This window comes from Solea senegalensis, linkage group LG4 (assembly GCF_019176455.1).
Source record: "Solea senegalensis isolate Sse05_10M linkage group LG4, IFAPA_SoseM_1, whole genome shotgun sequence".
NCBI lineage: Eukaryota > Metazoa > Chordata > Actinopteri > Pleuronectiformes > Soleidae > Solea > Solea senegalensis.
This window is the reverse complement of record NC_058024.1, coordinates 1149223-1164981: the sequence shown is the minus strand read 5'-3', so window position 1 is coordinate 1164981 and position 15759 is coordinate 1149223. Positions and strand designations below refer to the sequence as shown.

The 15759-nt window shown below is 47.2% G+C and overlaps 4 protein-coding genes across 8 annotated transcripts; 2 read left to right on the top strand and 2 right to left on the bottom strand.

The window, feature by feature from the left end:
* Nucleotides 1–392: 392 nt before the first annotated feature.
* zgc:109913 (regulator of G-protein signaling 9-binding protein) lies at nt 393–2760 on the bottom strand. The gene is made up of 4 exons (XM_044023958.1): nt 2101–2760; nt 1754–1948; nt 1521–1663; nt 393–646 (listed from the first exon to the last, which is right to left on the bottom strand). Exons 1-4 carry the CDS (start codon nt 2300–2302, stop codon nt 470–472), a joined length of 717 nt encoding a protein of 238 aa, XP_043879893.1. The 5' UTR covers nt 2303–2760; the 3' UTR covers nt 393–469.
* Nucleotides 2761–2766: 6 nt separating this feature from the next.
* On the bottom strand, nt 2767–7913 carry LOC122768166 (E3 ubiquitin-protein ligase RNF182). Of its 5 annotated transcripts, XM_044023954.1 has the most exons (9): nt 7567–7913; nt 6624–6752; nt 5449–5602; nt 5105–5172; nt 4884–5028; nt 4585–4811; nt 3102–4512; nt 2972–3041; nt 2767–2923 (listed from the first exon to the last, which is right to left on the bottom strand). In XM_044023954.1, the coding sequence occupies exons 2-7, from the start codon at nt 6675–6677 to the stop codon at nt 4330–4332; spliced, it is 831 nt and encodes a 276-aa protein (XP_043879889.1). In that variant the 5' UTR covers nt 6678–6752; nt 7567–7913; the 3' UTR covers nt 2767–2923; nt 2972–3041; nt 3102–4329. The 5 variants fall into 5 exon arrangements, with proteins under 5 accessions (XP_043879889.1, XP_043879886.1, XP_043879887.1 ...); XM_044023951.1 differs by having other exon boundaries at nt 2767–3041; XM_044023952.1 differs by having other exon boundaries at nt 2767–3041; nt 3172–4512.
* A 542-nt stretch (nt 7914–8455) lies between these two features.
* Nucleotides 8456–10703, top strand: snrpb (small nuclear ribonucleoprotein polypeptides B and B1). The gene is made up of 7 exons (XM_044023957.1): nt 8456–8581; nt 9412–9563; nt 9654–9765; nt 9931–10083; nt 10157–10286; nt 10370–10495; nt 10572–10703. The coding sequence occupies exons 1-7, from the start codon at nt 8579–8581 to the stop codon at nt 10610–10612; spliced, it is 717 nt and encodes a 238-aa protein (XP_043879892.1). The 5' UTR covers nt 8456–8578; the 3' UTR covers nt 10613–10703.
* Nucleotides 10704–11699: 996 nt separating this feature from the next.
* ctsa (cathepsin A) lies at nt 11700–15700 on the top strand. The gene is made up of 14 exons (XM_044023950.1): nt 11700–11829; nt 12771–12940; nt 13066–13177; nt 13249–13299; nt 13371–13457; nt 13526–13681; nt 13869–14045; nt 14138–14229; nt 14303–14381; nt 14453–14601; nt 14674–14749; nt 15200–15289; nt 15379–15480; nt 15554–15700. The coding sequence occupies exons 2-14, from the start codon at nt 12771–12773 to the stop codon at nt 15635–15637; spliced, it is 1425 nt and encodes a 474-aa protein (XP_043879885.1). The 5' UTR covers nt 11700–11829; the 3' UTR covers nt 15638–15700.
* Nucleotides 15701–15759: the final 59 nt, after the last annotated feature.

Below are 15759 nucleotides of genomic sequence, written 5' to 3'. Positions count from 1 at the left end.
CGCTCTGTCTCTTATTGGTTTAGAGCACGATATGATCGTGAGTGACAGGAGAACACACACATGTTCATCTGGAGTCAGCGCGCTCATATAAAAATATCAAAGGGAGAGAGACGCAAACACAACTGAGCAGCTGCGAGCATCACGACACAGGTGTAACAAAAAGGTTTAGTATGGAAAATAATAATGTGGAACCAATTTACAATAGAAAATGATGTGAATAGATGACCTAATTTTCCATTCACTGATGTATTACATATATATTATTATTTTTATTACATACATAACATGTAATAATAATATATGTATTCCTATTATTATATATAAAATATATAATAATATATATTATATCATATATATTTGATTATTAATTACAAACAAACCTCATTCAAATATTGATTTTGAAAGCTTTATTATTTTATTGATCACAGTCACAAATGTCATCGCAGGTTTGAGTTGACTCCTCCCCCTTCTATCCGACACACCCCAGTCCACAGCACATAGGTTGGCAGCAGGTGGCCATCTTGTTGCCGTGGACGACTTCCACGTCCATCAGCTCCTCCAGACTGTGGTCGGGTTCATCCACGGCGCCGTGAGCCTCGGTCCATGCCGCCTGAGTCGCCTCCACCGCCCAGAACGCCACGGGCACCTGCACCACACATAAACATCACACATTAAGACACGCCCCCAGGTAACAGGCCACACCCAGGCGGGTGTCTCAATAGTCAAGGCTGCGTCGTCCAGGTGTCTCCACAATACTGCACTGTTGCGTGGGCGTGTCCCAGTTGTCACGTGACAGTCGTTCACAGTTGAAGACGTTTTTTTTGTAAAACTTTATTTAAAGGGGACTTATTATGCAAAATCAACTTTTTAACCATTTTAATACTTATATTTGGGACTCTGGAGGCCCTACCAGTGGCCAAAGTGTGGAAAAAGAATACTCAGTCATGTTTTCGTGGTCCCCCTTAGTGTAAGTATAGGCGATAAAACGATGTTGACTGTCCTTAAGTATCATTGTGTCGGACGTCTCTTCCTGTGACGCCACTCTCGCTGTTTTCCGCGCACGCTGCCATGTCGATATTCTCAGAGAACTAGTGGAGGGAGGGGGAGAGGTATGGAGCAGAGGGAACAGGAGCTGAGCGAGTGAGTGCAGTAAAGAGGACAAATCAGAAACCCCCTGGAAGAAGTGGGCGTGTGTTTGCCTGTGTCTCATTTACATGTAAAGGGACCACGCACAAAACCGAGCGTTCTGAAAGGGGCGGGTTTAGCAGGGTTATTGAACTGCTATGATGCTTCATCCTTATGGTATTTTGACCAAAGCATGTCACTGACATGTTCATTAGGACACCAGGGAACTATTTTAACTTGGGGAAATAGGGTATGATATGTCTCCTTTAATCAACATAAGAACGGGATAATAATAACAATTCTAAAGAAAAGATTTTACTGTGAATATTTAAACACAGTGAAATCATATTTAAAGATCACGACCTTTGACCCCGTACAGCTGCCGCTGGACTCACCCTGCGCTGCATCTCAGTCAACATGTCCTCCAGTCCACTTATGTGACACGTCAGATCAGGACTAGGCTCCTCCTCCAAGGTGAGCCACGGTACCTGAACCAACGCCACCTGCGCTGCCACGCCCACCACGCCATCCATACATCCTGCCCACGGAAGGAAGAGGTCACAGTGAGCGCCCCCTGCTGAGGGAGGGGGGAGGGAGGAGCCACCTGATTCAGTGAAGTCAAAGTTACCTGTGTTGATCAATGAGTTTCTGTCGCAGCGCTGAGTCAGAGGAAACTGTCCAATCAGATCGCTCGCTTTCCTCAGGTCAGACAGGAAGTGCTCCAGCGCCGACAGCAAGAGAACCCAGAGACGCTCTGACACCTGTCTGTCCTCCACACACGAGTCACTGAGGGACACAAGACGCACCAGACGTCGGGACAACCCTGCACAGAGACAGACAGGTGAGAAAGGTGGGACAGAGACTGGTGAGAAAGGTGAGAGTGAGACAGACAGGTGAGAGTGAGACAGAGACTAGTGAGAAAGGTGAGACAGAGACTAGTGAGAAAGGTGAGACAGAGACAGGTGAGACAGGTACCACAGCAGATTCGGTGAGCGAGTGTCCTTGTCTCCTCCAGCTCGTCTCTCAGGAAGCTGCTGTCCGCTGTGCTGCCCAGTGACGCCGCTAGCTGCTGGAAACAGGAAGTGACCCGACTCAGAGCCTGATGAGCGCGCTCACACTCGCTCTGCTGTCGCCGCCGCGCCGCTAGCTCATCCACCGAGTGACGCCACCGTCTCATGATGTCATCGCACACCTGACAGGATGAGAGGGACAATCACACTCACCCTGTCATCTGCTGAACATCCTTCAGGGGGCGAGTCCTCATTGTGACCTCTGTGTGATATTGTTAAAAGAAGCTTTCGCTGCTCTACTCTAGCCACTCCCCCTCTCACTCACACAGCACTGTGAGTGAGACAAGGCACTGTGAAGCTGAGGCAGACGACGATCGCAGACTGTTCACTCTCCTCCTCCGTTACAGGTGTGTGATTGTTACCTGCAGCAGTCACTCAACTCTAGCTCTGCATCCCAGTGACAACCGACCATAAGTTCAGTGTTCCACATGATTGCATGACATTATGTATCAGTGTTTGCTTTCTACCAAACACAAATAGCAATGAACCAAACCAACAATGACTAAACACATGCAGCACAAGTGGATTAACAGAGAGACATTTGTATAAAGACAGGTGAAGAGAAACGTACCTGTGGTAGTGACCTGATCTTCACACGTCCACCTTCTGTTTGTGGTGAAGCAGCTTTTCACGTTTCTATAAACACGGACGATCTCCACGTCTCTGAGGAGCAGCAAGCTTTTAATTAACAGCTGAGCTCTGCTCTGTCTCACAGGGGAACCTCTCACCTGAGTCACAGGGGAACCTCTCACCTGAGTCACAAGTAAACCTCTCACCTGAGTCACAAGTAAACCTCTCACCTGAGTCACAGGTAAACCTCACCTGAGTCACAGGTAAACCTCTCACCTGAGTAAACCTCTCCTGAGTTAAAGTAAACCTCTCACCTGAGACACAGGTAAACCTCACCTGAGTCACAGGTAAACCTCTCACCTGAGTCACAGGTAAACCTCTCACCTGAGTCACAGGTAAACCTCACCTGAGTCACAGGTAAACCTCTCACCTGACTCACAGCACCACTGCTTACGCAATCCTTTCCTTCCAGCTTTACAGTGTCCTGACAATTGACGTCATTAGCACTGTTAGCTTCACAACATTCATGGATGTCATTAAGCATCACAACACTCATGGATGTCATTAGCACTGTTAGCTTCACAACACTCATGGACGTCATTAGCACTGTTAGCTTCACAACATTCATGGATGTCATTAAGCATCACAACACTCATGGATGTCATTAGCACTGTTAGCTTCACAACACTCATGGACGTCATTAGCACTGTTAGCTTCACAACCCTCATGGATGTCATTAAACTAATACTCTATTAATCCCTTTAGGGAAATTATTTCTCTGCATTTGACCTATCCTAGAATCAGGAACAGTGGGCTGCCACACTGAGAAGCACCTGGGGAGCAACGTAGGTTGGGTACCTTGCTCAGGGGTACCCCAGCCAACTGGCCAAGCCAAGTTCCCTTTCCACTTGGCCACGGGCTGCCTAACGTTAGCACTGTTAGCATCACAACACTCATGGATGTCATTAGCACTGTTAGCATCACAGTGCACTAATGTAAATATTAGATTTCCTAAGGGAATCCGTGAAGACCAAAGCTAAGCTAAAATGCTACGATGATAGTTTTTTTAAATTTTTATTTCACATTAACAGTGATCAGTGTCATGTGACAGGAAATGACACAACAGGTCAGCTGACCATTAGAGGCCGTCATCATCTTCATCACAGTTTAAATCCAACAGTCTGATCCAGGGCTATTAGCCTAGCTTGGCACATATTAAGCTTCAATCACTTTTCCTCTAAATATTGACCCTCAGAAGCTAGGCTAAATTAAGCTAACTGTTTTCAACTAGCCTTCCAAAGCTAACATTTTCTGCCTACTTTCAGTTTTTCTGCTAAACTAGGCTAAATTTTGATATGCTAGGCTAAGAGACCTGGAGTGGACATAATCATGTGATTGATAGTTGAAGATCCGCCTCCTCTCTGTGTCCTCTGTGATTGGCTGTTGATTTGAGTTAATGCTGGTTTTCAGATGTCAAAGTCAGGTGGGCGGGGCTACAGATTATTGTTATTGTTACTGCAGTGATATCATTGTTTTTGTCTTTGTTACTGTTGCAACATCGCTGTCATGGCAACGTGTGTGTGCGCATGGCGAGCGCCTCCATTAGCTCGTGGCACAGACACTGGCAGAAGCCGTAGAGGACGAGCAGCAGCAGCGTGGACGGAACCAGGCTGACGAGGACCACGCCCATCCACAGCTGACCAATCATGAGCAGGTAAATCCCCAGTGGCAGCGAGCTGAAATACACCTGAATACATACACACACACACGGTCAGTCCTGACACACACCTGTCTGAACAGTCTGACCACTCATACTGACCAGACACAGCGCCCCCAGCAGGCAGCGTGGGAAACTGCGTGACGTCCAGCTGTGACACTTGTGGGCGGGCAGGTTACAGGGCAGCGAGTCCAGGCTGGGCTGGCGGTACACGCCCATCACATTAAGTGTGCTCAGTGACTCTGAAGACGGAGACTCTTCTGGAAGCTCCATGATGGTGATGACCAAACAGTCTGAGGAGTGTTGGGACGCGGCCACGCCACCGCCTGCTGAGGGGGCGGAGCTTAATAACTTTCCACAACAACTTTATTTAAGTTGATGAACTGGTGACATTGATTTACCAGTCAGAGCCGTGGGACTCAGCACCACCTCCCCACCTCCGCCTCCTCCTCTGCTGCCGCCGCCCCCTCCTCCGCCTCCTCGCCGCGCTCGGTCCTGACAGGACAGAACCGCCAGGATGTGTCTGTCGTCCTCCATCAGCCAAACCTGCAGAGACAGAGACATGTGTCACGGCCGCGTGAGACGTCTGATGCGTGGACCAAGTGGACAGAGGTCGTCTCACCTCCTCGTCGGGAATATGTGTCTCATGACGACAGAACGGACAGCTGATGAAGGTCGGAGACGAGTCACCTAAGAACCAATCAGACGAGACCACAATCACAACTGACTTCAGGATGAGCCCCATCCCAACAAAGATGAGCCAATCACAGAATTTCTTAGATTTTAACATTCAATTGTCTTTGTGTCTCAGAGTCTTTGTGTCTCAGAGTCTTTGTGTCCCAGTGTCTTTGTATCTATGTGTCTTTGTGTCCCAGTGTCTTTGTGTCCCAGCGTCTTTGTGTCCCAGAGTCTTTGTATCCCAGTGTTTTTGTGTCCAAGAGTCTTTGTGTCCATGTGTCCTCTCACCCATGTCAATCATCTTCTTCAGACACTTGGCACAGACTCGATGTAAACAGCCGAGCAGTTTTGGTTTCCTGCTGCGAGTGTCGTAACGATTGTAACAGATTTTACACTCGAGCTCCTCCAGAGAGTAAACCAGAGACTGAGCCCAGGTCTGCACCTGCACGCACCACAGGAATAACAGTTAGTCTGCACCTGAACGCACCACAGGAATAACATTAGTCTGCACCTGAACGCACCACAGGAATAAGATTAGTCTGCACCTGACAGCACCACAGGAATAACATTAGTCTGCACCTAACATTAGTCTGCACCTACAGGAATAACAGTCTGCACCTGAACATTAGTCTGCACCTGCACCTGCACTGCACTGAACGCACCACAGGAATAACATTAGTCTGCACCTGAACGCACCACAGGAATAACATTAGTCTGCACCACAGGAATAACAGTTAGTCTGCACCTGAACGCACCACAGGAATAACAGTTAGTCTTCACCTGGCACACAGGAATAACTGTTAGTCTTCACCTGAACGCACCACAGGAATAACAGTTAGTCTGCACCTGAACGCACCACAGGAATAACATTAGTCGCGCCTGAACGCACAGGAATAACATTAGTCTGCCTGAAACCATAGGAATAACAGTTAGTCTTCACCTAAACGCACGACAGGAATAACAGTTAGTCTTCACCGAACCACAGGAATAACATTAGTCTGCACCTGAACGCACCACAGGAATAACAGTTAGTCTGCACCTGAACGCACCACAGGAATAACTGTTAGTCTGCACCTGAACGCACCACAGGAATAACAGTTAGTCTTCACCTGAATGCACCACAGGAATAACAGTTAGTCTGCACTATGCATGTAGAATCAGAAGTGGATGTAGCTCCGCCCCTTTGGCTCAGTTGCTCACTCAGCCAAAAAGGTTTCTGACTTTTCATGTCTCCAGGTGTCCTGTGTCCATGTCTCCAGGTGTCCTATGGACAGTTTTACTTTTGTGCTCAATGGGAGAATTGCTTTTTGGGCCACATGAGTATTTTTGTTGCAGTACCACGAGTGGCCAACATGACAACATTGTCTTCAAGGCAGAGGGGGCGGAGCTACATCCAGTTCTTATCATACATGCATGGTCTGCACCTGACCACCGCTGCACTGAAGGATCATGGGAGATTTTACCTTGCCCTCCAGCTCTTGACTTGGCTCCTCCTCTTTGTGCTGGCTCATTCTCATTGGCTGCTGTGTTCACTTCAAGTAGAATGGAGGGACAGGCAGAGGGTGGAGCTTAGGTCAACATGAGGCTGACACCTGATGATTAAACAAATACATTTATACATTTCACATACAGTGTAGTTATGAGTTATACCAGCAGAGGGCACATGGCTACTACAACACACACAGTTCAACATGAGTGGAAGAGAAGAACAAACACACACACACACACAAACAGTGTTCAGTGTATTTATAGACTGCAGTGTTTATGGGGGGCACTGATGTTGCCATGGAAACAGTTTGAACTGTTCCAGAATGTGAACCAATCAGCTGAGTATAAAGTGGTCACATGTTTGAACAGTAGAGGGCAGTACTATACCCACCTGGGTGTGATTACGCTCCGCCCACTCTTTGTTTCCTTAGTCAGTAAATGAGCCAAGAGAGGGGAGGTCATGTGACACGTCCTGATCACGTGACACGTCCTGATCACACTCAATGTGCTAAGCTAGGCTAACAGTTAAATAACTAAACTGCCCCCTGGTTATGTTCATGTTAGTGACATGACAGGAAATCTAAAATCTAATTGGACATTGATCAATTGTTGATCAGTTGTTGATCAGTTACTGATCAGTTACTGAGCAGTTATTGATTAGTTGTTGATCAGTTACTGATCAGTTATTGATCAGTTACTGATCAGTTATTGATCAGTCGTTGATCAGTAGTTGTTGATCAGTTTTTGATCAGTTTTTGATCAGTTGTTGATCAGTTATTGATCAGTTATTGATGATCAGTTTTGATCAGTTATTGATCAGTTGTTGATCATTATTGATCAGTGGTTGATTAGTATATAGTTATATCAGGTGGTGCAGGTGAAGTGGTCATGTGATGTCATTAGTGTTGCTTCACTCACCTGCTGCTCTGTGATCTTTGCTGTCCTCACAATTCAGTTAGTTGTTGCTGTTGCTCCTGCTGTTGCTCCTGCTGTTGCTCCTGTTGTTGCTCCTGCTGCTGCTCCTGCTGCTGCTCCTGCTGTTGCTCCTCAGGTTGAAGCAACACTGCGGTCCTCCAGTCGTCCGTGGTCGCGCGCCTCCTGTGACAGACAGGAGCAGAAACCTAACATGCTAGCGGTCGTCGGTTGGCGGTTGTCTCGCTCTCTGTCTGCGGCTCAGGTCAGCTCGGCTAGGTTCGGTTCGGTTCGGCTCAGCTCAGCTCAGCTCAGCTCAGCCTCGGTGACTCACGTCTCCTCCGTGTCACTGCGGCGCGCGGCCGTCGGAAGGAGACAGGGTTTCCATGGTAACCAACGGGCTGCAGGATGATGGGAAATTTGTGAGTGACTGTGAAGAATAAATAAAGTGATCACAAACATTTTTATTATTATTTTACTTGATCTGAATGTAGATACAATACAATATACATATATTAACATTCATAAATGCATATTATAATATTATTATTATTATTATTATTATTATTATTATTATTATTAATAATAATAATAATAATCACTGATCAATTACTTTGATCAGTGAATAATATATGTATGTATATGTATGTCTGCTAAATGATATGTAATGACGTAATGTAATGTGTGTATATATATATATATATATATATATATATATATATATATATATATATATATATATAATCAATTTGATCAGTCACTGATCAAAGCGATTAATAATCACTGATTAAAGTGATTAATAATCACTGATTAAAACGTTTATATCTTTATAAACAAACAAAACAAAGCCCTTTGTGTCGTCTTTGTTTCGGTAGGATCTTCTCTGCTGTAGCACGCTTCCGGTTGCGTCACATCCTGTATGCACAGTTAAAGACGGGCCTGGCGGGATCACCGCAGGTTAATTTTTTGGGTTTGTTCGGCGAATCCGGTCTGAATCGGAGCCATCAGAACCGCAGACATGGTAAGCACCTAACGGGAACAGTGGCCGCGCTCTACTCGCTCCCGGTACTGCGGTATTTTACCGGTAACACTTTTACTGTGATGATGGCGGGAGTTTGATTGAACGTTAGAAAATCGTCGGTGAGCCGCTGCAGCTGCACGCGACTTAAAACCGTCTAACTGACCAATAACCGGCTTTGAGTCATATGTTATTGCTTAACGGTTAACTATGTTCCGAGAGACGCTTGACCCGGTCCGGACGCGGCTGCGTTTAATTTGTTTGTTAGCAGTGAGCTCCTCTTTAGCTCAGCGGTTAGCATAGCGGCTATTTACTTAAGTTTGAACAGGAAAAGTAGCGAAACGCGACATATTTAAAACAAATGTTATAAACAACTCAATAATTAAAAAGTGCACACGAACAAGTATGAAAGTAAACGTGAGAGAATCATTGTACGATGAGAAGTCCTGGTCTCAGGACTGACCAGGTTCACTTGACCACACATGTTAACAATAACAACTCAAACAAAAGCCATCGTATCAAGTTTAAGGAGATAAAATTCAGGACTTTAAGATGACGCTTATATATCTGTCTCTCTCGACAGTTTTTTCTTAACACTCCTCTTGTGTCAGTGTTGGTAAACGTTTGTTTCCTCTCTGGTGTTCTTACTGTGAGGTCAGAGGTCATTGTTCCTCAATCATTCAATCACTTTATTTTTACTTAATGAAATCATAACATGTTGACTGGACATTTACTCATCAATGTTCCAACACTTATATGTGGGTAAAAGCATATGTCCAGGTCACATGATGAGTGAGGTGTTTGTGTGACGCTGGTCTGTGATTGGTCCTCAGACGGTGGGAAAGAGCAGTAAGATGCTGCAGCACATCGACTACAGGATGAGGTGCATCCTGCAGGACGGACGCATCTTCATCGGAACGTTCAAGGCCTTCGACAAACACATGAACCTCATTCTGTGCGACTGCGACGAGTTCAGGAAGATCAAGTAAGTCCACTGAGGCGTGTTGGGTAATGTCATGCTGGGTAATGTCTGTCTGCACTGAGGCATGCTGGCTAACGTGTTTTGCGTCTTTAGACCAAAGAACTCGAAGCAGCCGGAGCGGGAGGAGAAGCGGGTTCTGGGTCTGGTTCTGCTGAGGGGAGAGAACCTGGTCTCAATGACGGTTGAGGGCCCACCCCCTAAAGATGTGAGTATGACCTGCAGCTGTCACTTAACATATGGACGGAGAAGTAAATAAATACATGTAAAGCATTTATTTTTATTTATACCTGAGTCATGTTTCGTCCTCCATGGTCACTGAAGTTTGAGTGAGTGAGAGAGACCTCTGACATTTGACCTCTGACCCCCACAGACTGGTATTGCCCGGGTGCCGTTGGCAGGCGTGGCCGGCGGTCCTGGTGTCGGCCGGGCAGCGGGTCGTGGCGTTCCCGCAGGAGCGCCGATGCCTCAGGCTCCAGCTGGACTGGCTGGGCCTGTCAGAGGAGTGGGCGGGCCTTCGCAGCAGGTAACCATGGCGACACCTACTTTGAGTTCATGTGCATTCCGGCAATGATGTGTGTGTGTATGCGTGTGTCCAGGTCATGACCCCACAGGGCAGAGGAACGGTTGCCGCGGCAGCAGCAGGTGCAAGCATTGCTGGAGCACCGACGCAGTACCCTCCAGGAAGAGGAGCTCCACCTCCCATGGGCCGCGGAGCCCCGCCTCCAGGTCAGTATCTGTTTTTGTCTTTGATTGCAGCACCTGAACACTTCGTGTCAGCTGACTGTGTTACCTGGCCCCTCCCCCTGCAGGTATGATGGGCCCGCCCCCTGGCATGCGTCCCCCGATGGGTCCTCCAATGGGAATGCCTCCTGGTCGTGGAGCTCCAATGGGGATGCCTCCCCCTGGCATGAGGCCACCGCCCCCCGGCATGAGAGGTAAGCTGTTACCATTGGAGACCATCAGAATCATTATGTTCAGCAACATCGTGACCTTTATGCTCTGCTGTTTTAGGACCACCTCCTCCTGGGATGAGACCACCGCCAAGGCCTTGATGAAGCTCCGCCCCCTCACCTGTTGTATAGACATTTTGTTGTGTTCTGTTTTTTTTTAAATAAAGTTTCCTCTGGATGTTTTTGATTTCAACTGTTTTCAGTTTCTTTGGCAACAGCCAATCAGGGCCAAGATGACCTTATGAATATGTATCACTGTGGGCAGGAGGAGACGGGTCAAAGGTCATGTTCTAACTCACTGTCAGAGATTCTGACATTGAAGTTTGATTTGGAAACATTTTTTACAAAAGATACAAAATATTATTTAATGTTGTTAAAACAGAGTTGATTACTCAACTGGATGTTATTTGTGTAGCAAACATGATCTCAGGTCTGTACACACAATGAGCAAACACAGGTGGCAGTGGAGAGAAGAACCAGACTCGCGTGCAACATCTGCCTCGCCTGGTCGGGGTGAAAGGAAAATGGGGGATATATTCATGCCTACAGAGTGAGCATGACCTAGGTACTCTGACTAGGTCTTTCAGTTAGGATAGGTCTGATCATGAAGTGCTTTGATTTTAAATAAACGGGGTGGAGCCAGTGTAGAGAAGCTAACACTGGAGTCATGTGGTCTGTTTCTAGTTCCTGTCAGAACTCGTGCTGCAGCATTTTGAATGAACTGGAGGTTCTAACGTTTCTAATGTTGGAACATCCTGAGAATAAGGAGTTACAGTAATCTAATCTCGATGTAATCTAATCTCGATGTAACAAAAGCATGAACTAGTTTTTCAGCGTCCTGTAAGGACACAATGTTTCTAATGTTCTGCAGGTGGAAGAAGGCTGTTCTGGAAATGAGTTTTATGTTAGAATCAAATGACATTTCCTGGTCATAAATAACTCCTTCCTCACTTGAATAGTTACTTATGACTTATATAATGTACGTATATACATTATATAACTTATATAATGTGCATACATTACTTATATAGGTTATAAGTATTTCACCGTGTATGTACATGTATGCATATATATGTATATTATTAATTTATTAGTTGAGTTCAGTTTAGATTCACCCTCCATACCAGATAGTGGCGCTAATGCATTAAATCACTGCCCACCGCCATGAAAACCTCAAAGAAAAAGAAGACACGTCACGTGACCTGTGCTCATGTGACCGTTCACGTGAATGCTGTGATTATTTATCATCAGCAGCTGCACTCACTCATAAACTCATTCACCTGCTGCCACAGGCGAGCACGCTAGCAGATAAGCTAACGGTGAGTGAATGATTTTCTGTTGTTTTCTTGTTTCTCGTCGTTGTTCCGTGTGTTAGCTTTAGCCCGAGCTAACACCGTCAGCGTCCACATTAGCAGCTTCCGTGTCGGCAGTTAAGTCGTAAATTGGTTTGATCTGATCGTCAATTTAAAATCAGACTAAGTTTATTTTGTTTGGAAAACATAAGAGAAATATAAATGTAAAGGTAAGTATTGATAATGTAAAATAAACAAGCTCAAAGTGAAAGGAGGGCAGGTGTTAGTGTGTGTGTGTGGGTCACAACTGGTGGTGGCTGGAGACAGTCAACAGGAGAGCCAGCAGGGGGCGGGGCTGCTGAAGAACAGCCGCCTCATTGGCCCGAGCCATGATGGTGATGGTGATGATGATGATGATGGTGGTCCTCCATACTGCTCCAGACCTACTTTGTGTTCTTCTAGTGAAGTTTCCTTCTGAAATTCTGATGAATAAATGACAAACACAAACCTGGTTCTGCTCGTGAATGTGTGAACACTGTAGTGTAAAGCAGCTCAACACTAGAAAAGCTCTATAAATCCAGACCATAATAGCAACTCTTCTTCTTGGTAGTAATGAGGAACAAAGTTAGAGGAAATGCAGTGGAGTAAAAGTTAGCAAAGCTGTACTCACCCACAGGAGCATAGCATGGGAGCTGCTCTTTTTTTCCCCTCCTCCCTCCCTCCCTCTGTCTCTTCCCTTTTCTCCCCCCTCTTATATTATCACCAGTCAGGTGTCTCTGTATTGTCTTATTGTACGGACGGGTTGGGGGTTGTAATCTACAGTACGTGTATTTGTGACAAAAAGCTCATTCTGATTATAAACCAAAGACTGAGGCAGATGATCTGCTGTGGCGCCCCCTACAGGGAGAGAGAGGATGAAATGGTTTGAAGTCTTTCTCCTGGTGATGTCACTTCCTGTTGTGTTTCAGATGTGGACTTCATTGTTGTTGTTGAGTCACTTCCTGTCGTCTCTGTCGGGCGCTGGTGCCGCACGCTCGGAGGATGAGGTCACGTTCCTGCCGGGTCTGAGGAAACAGCCGAGTTTCAGACACTTCTCTGGTTACCTGAACGTGGCCCAAGGCAAACACCTGCACTACTGGTGAGACGGGACCACGAGGTCAGACCATGCGGCCGGACCACGTTTAGAGCCTACTACAATAAATCTCTCTCTCTGTATCTCTGCCCCCTGTGTCTCTCTATCCCTGTCCCCCCCCCCTCCCGCAGGTTCGTGGAGTCTCAGATGAACCCTTCGTCGGACGCGGTGGTGCTGTGGTTGAACGGTGGTCCCGGCTGCAGCTCTCTGGACGGACTGCTGACCGAACACGGACCCTTTTTGGTATAAACCTGCTGACTCATGTGTTGGAGACGTCTCTGTAACACGAATTGACCTTTGACCCTTCATTTCAGATCCAGGACGATGGAGTGACTCTTGAGTACAATCCAAACTCCTGGAACAAGGTCAGCGGTGGCTCATCCTGATCACATGGTCACTAAATCCTGACAGCTGATTGGTTCTGTTTTCCATGCAGATCGCCAACATTTTGTACCTGGAGTCTCCAGCAGGAGTTGGTTTTTCGTACTCTGACGACCGCGACTATGTCACGAATGACACGGAGGTGAGTGACGCGTCTGAAACACGGCTTCTGATTGGCTGGCAGGTGATCTGGTGTGTTTGTGTTCACAGGTGTCGATGAACAACTACCTCGCACTCAAAGAGTTTTTCCGTCTGTTCCCGGAATTCTCTAAAAACCAGTTGTTTCTCACCGGAGAGAGTTATGGAGGAATCTACGTCCCCACACTGGCCGAGAGGGTGATGGAGGACGCCAGTCTCAACCTACAGGTACATGCAGGTGCACACAGGTACATGCGGGTGCATACAGGTGCGCGCAGGTATACATGCAGGTGCACACAGGTACATGCGGGTGCATACAGGTGCGCGCAGGTATACACGCAGGTGCAGGCAGGTGCTGTTGTACTGGATTTGGCTTGTTGTCACAATATAAACCCTGTGGTGTCACCGTTGTTAGGGTGTTGCCGTGGGAAACGGAATGTCAAGTTATGAGTTGAATGACAACTCTCTGGTGTTCTTCGCCTACTACCACGGCCTGCTGGGAAGTGGTCTGTGGACCCGGCTGCAGACGTTCTGCTGCCGCGATGGGTCGTGTGACTTTTACAACAATCAGGACCAGAACTGCTCTACCAGTGTGAGTCTGGACTCTGTTCATGTGGTCTGAACAATCTTTTGAAGCGTTTTATTAAAACCACTTGTCGGTCTTGGGCATCTCCTTGTCCACAGGTGTCTGAGGTCCAGGTCATCGTCTACAGTTCTGGTCTGAACATGTACAACCTGTATGCTCCATGTCCAGGTGGAGTCGGTGAGAGACTCAGGTAAGCTGTGCAGCAGGTTTGTGACCTCACAGGTGTTGACTTCCTGTTATTGATTGATTGATTGGTTGATCAGTGTTGAAGGAGGCCAGTTGGTGATCAGGGATCTGGGGAACTCGTTCATAAACCATCGCTGGACTCAGTTGTGGAATCAGGTGAGTGTTGACGACAGTCAGGTGTCAGGTTCTACAACAGCGCCCTCACCTGTTCACTTGTCACTGTGCAGAAGTTACGAGGCCTGGCGTCAGTTCACCTGTCGGTGCGTCTGCAGCCGCCCTGCACTAACTCCACCCCCTCCACCCTCTACCTCAACAACCCGTACGTCAGAGACGCTCTGCACATCAGCCCCGCTGCCCTCCCCTGGACCATCTGCAGGTAAACACCTGAGCTCACTTGTGACCTGTGTCACCTGGACACCGTTGACACGCACTCTGCTTGTCTTCTCAGTTCTGAGGTGAACCTCAACTACGGCCGACTCTACATGGACGTGAGGAAACAGTACGAGAAGCTGCTTGCTGCTCTGGTCAGTGACCCCGCCTTTAAATCATATGACCTGACGTCAGTGGCCCCGCCTTTAAATCACGTGACCTCTGACGTCGTCAGTGACCCTGCCTTTAAATCATATGACCTGGCGTCAGTGGCCGCCTTTAAATCATATGACCTGTCAGTGGCCCCGCCTTTATATCATATGACCTGATGTCAGTGACCCAGCCTTTAAATATCATGACCTCTGACGTCGTCAGTCACCCAGCCTTTAAATCACGTGACTTCTGACATCGCCAGTGGCCCCGCCTTTAAATCACGTGACTTCTGACGTCGTCAGTGACCCCGCCTTTAAATCACGTGACCTGACGTCAGTGACCCCGCCTTTAAATCACATGACCTGGTGATGAGATTAAAGTTCTCTCAAACCTCCTGATTGGTCAGACGGAGGGGGCGTGCCTAATAATAAAAACTGTGCTGCTGTATGCAGAAGTACCGGGTTCTGGTCTACAACGGTGACGTGGACATGGCGTGTAACTTCATGGGGGACGAGTGGTTTGTGGAGGCTCTGCACCAGCAGGTAACTTCCTGTTCACTGATCAATAAACAAAGTAACGTATGAGACATTAGCCACGGTGTTGCGACATGGTAACGTTGTGTTTCTGTAAGGTGACGGTTCAGCGGCGTCCGTGGTTCTATGACGCTGACGACGGTCGTCAGGTGGGAGGCTTTGTGAAAGAGTTTGGAAACATGACCTTCCTCACTGTCAAGGTAAACATCACCATCATCATCAGGTGACCTCAGTGTTGTTTCCTGCTGCTGACCTCTGACCTCTCTCCTGCAGGGCTCTGGTCACATGGTTCCATCAGATAAACCAGCTGCTGCCTTCACCATGTTCTCCAACTTCATCAAGAGACTGCCCTTCTGACCTCCGACCTTTTTGTTTTTAACACACCGGTGTCTTAATGTGTCAATAAAGTTTCTATTTGAATCTCGATTGTCGTTGTGGATGAATCTGAAAAAGAAGAAGCCTTGCTGCTTCCTTTCCTG

Excerpts from the sequence above, each read along its gene's own strand:
- zgc:109913 (XM_044023958.1), bottom strand. The coding sequence starts at position 2,302 with ATGAGACGGTGGCGTCACTCGGTGGATGAGCTAGCGGCGCGGCGGCGA. Across the intron at positions 1,664-1,753 it reads AAACTCATTGATCAACACAG|GATGTATGGATGGCGTGGTG; the intron begins GTAACTTTGACT and ends TTCCGTGGGCAG. Across the intron at positions 647-1,520 it reads TGACTGAGATGCAGCGCAGG|GTGCCCGTGGCGTTCTGGGC; the intron begins GTGAGTCCAGCG and ends TGTGTGGTGCAG.
- LOC122768166 (XM_044023951.1), bottom strand. The coding sequence starts at position 6,677 with ATGAGAATGAGCCAGCACAAAGAGGAGGAGCCAAGTCAAGAGCTGGAG. Across the intron at positions 4,812-4,883 it reads GAGTCCCACGGCTCTGACTG|CAGGCGGTGGCGTGGCCGCG; the intron begins GTAAATCAATGT and ends CCGCCCCCTCAG. Across the intron at positions 4,513-4,584 it reads TGCTGGGGGCGCTGTGTCTG|GTGTATTTCAGCTCGCTGCC; the intron begins GTCAGTATGAGT and ends GTATGTATTCAG.
- snrpb (XM_044023957.1), top strand. Across the intron at positions 9,564-9,653 it reads GACGAGTTCAGGAAGATCAA|ACCAAAGAACTCGAAGCAGC; the intron begins GTAAGTCCACTG and ends TTGCGTCTTTAG. Across the intron at positions 10,084-10,156 it reads TGGGCGGGCCTTCGCAGCAG|GTCATGACCCCACAGGGCAG; the intron begins GTAACCATGGCG and ends GCGTGTGTCCAG.
- ctsa (XM_044023950.1), top strand. The coding sequence starts at position 12,771 with ATGTGGACTTCATTGTTGTTGTTGAGTCACTTCCTGTCGTCTCTGTCG. Across the intron at positions 13,178-13,248 it reads CCGAACACGGACCCTTTTTG|ATCCAGGACGATGGAGTGAC; the intron begins GTATAAACCTGC and ends CCTTCATTTCAG. Across the intron at positions 13,300-13,370 it reads ATCCAAACTCCTGGAACAAG|ATCGCCAACATTTTGTACCT; the intron begins GTCAGCGGTGGC and ends TTTTCCATGCAG.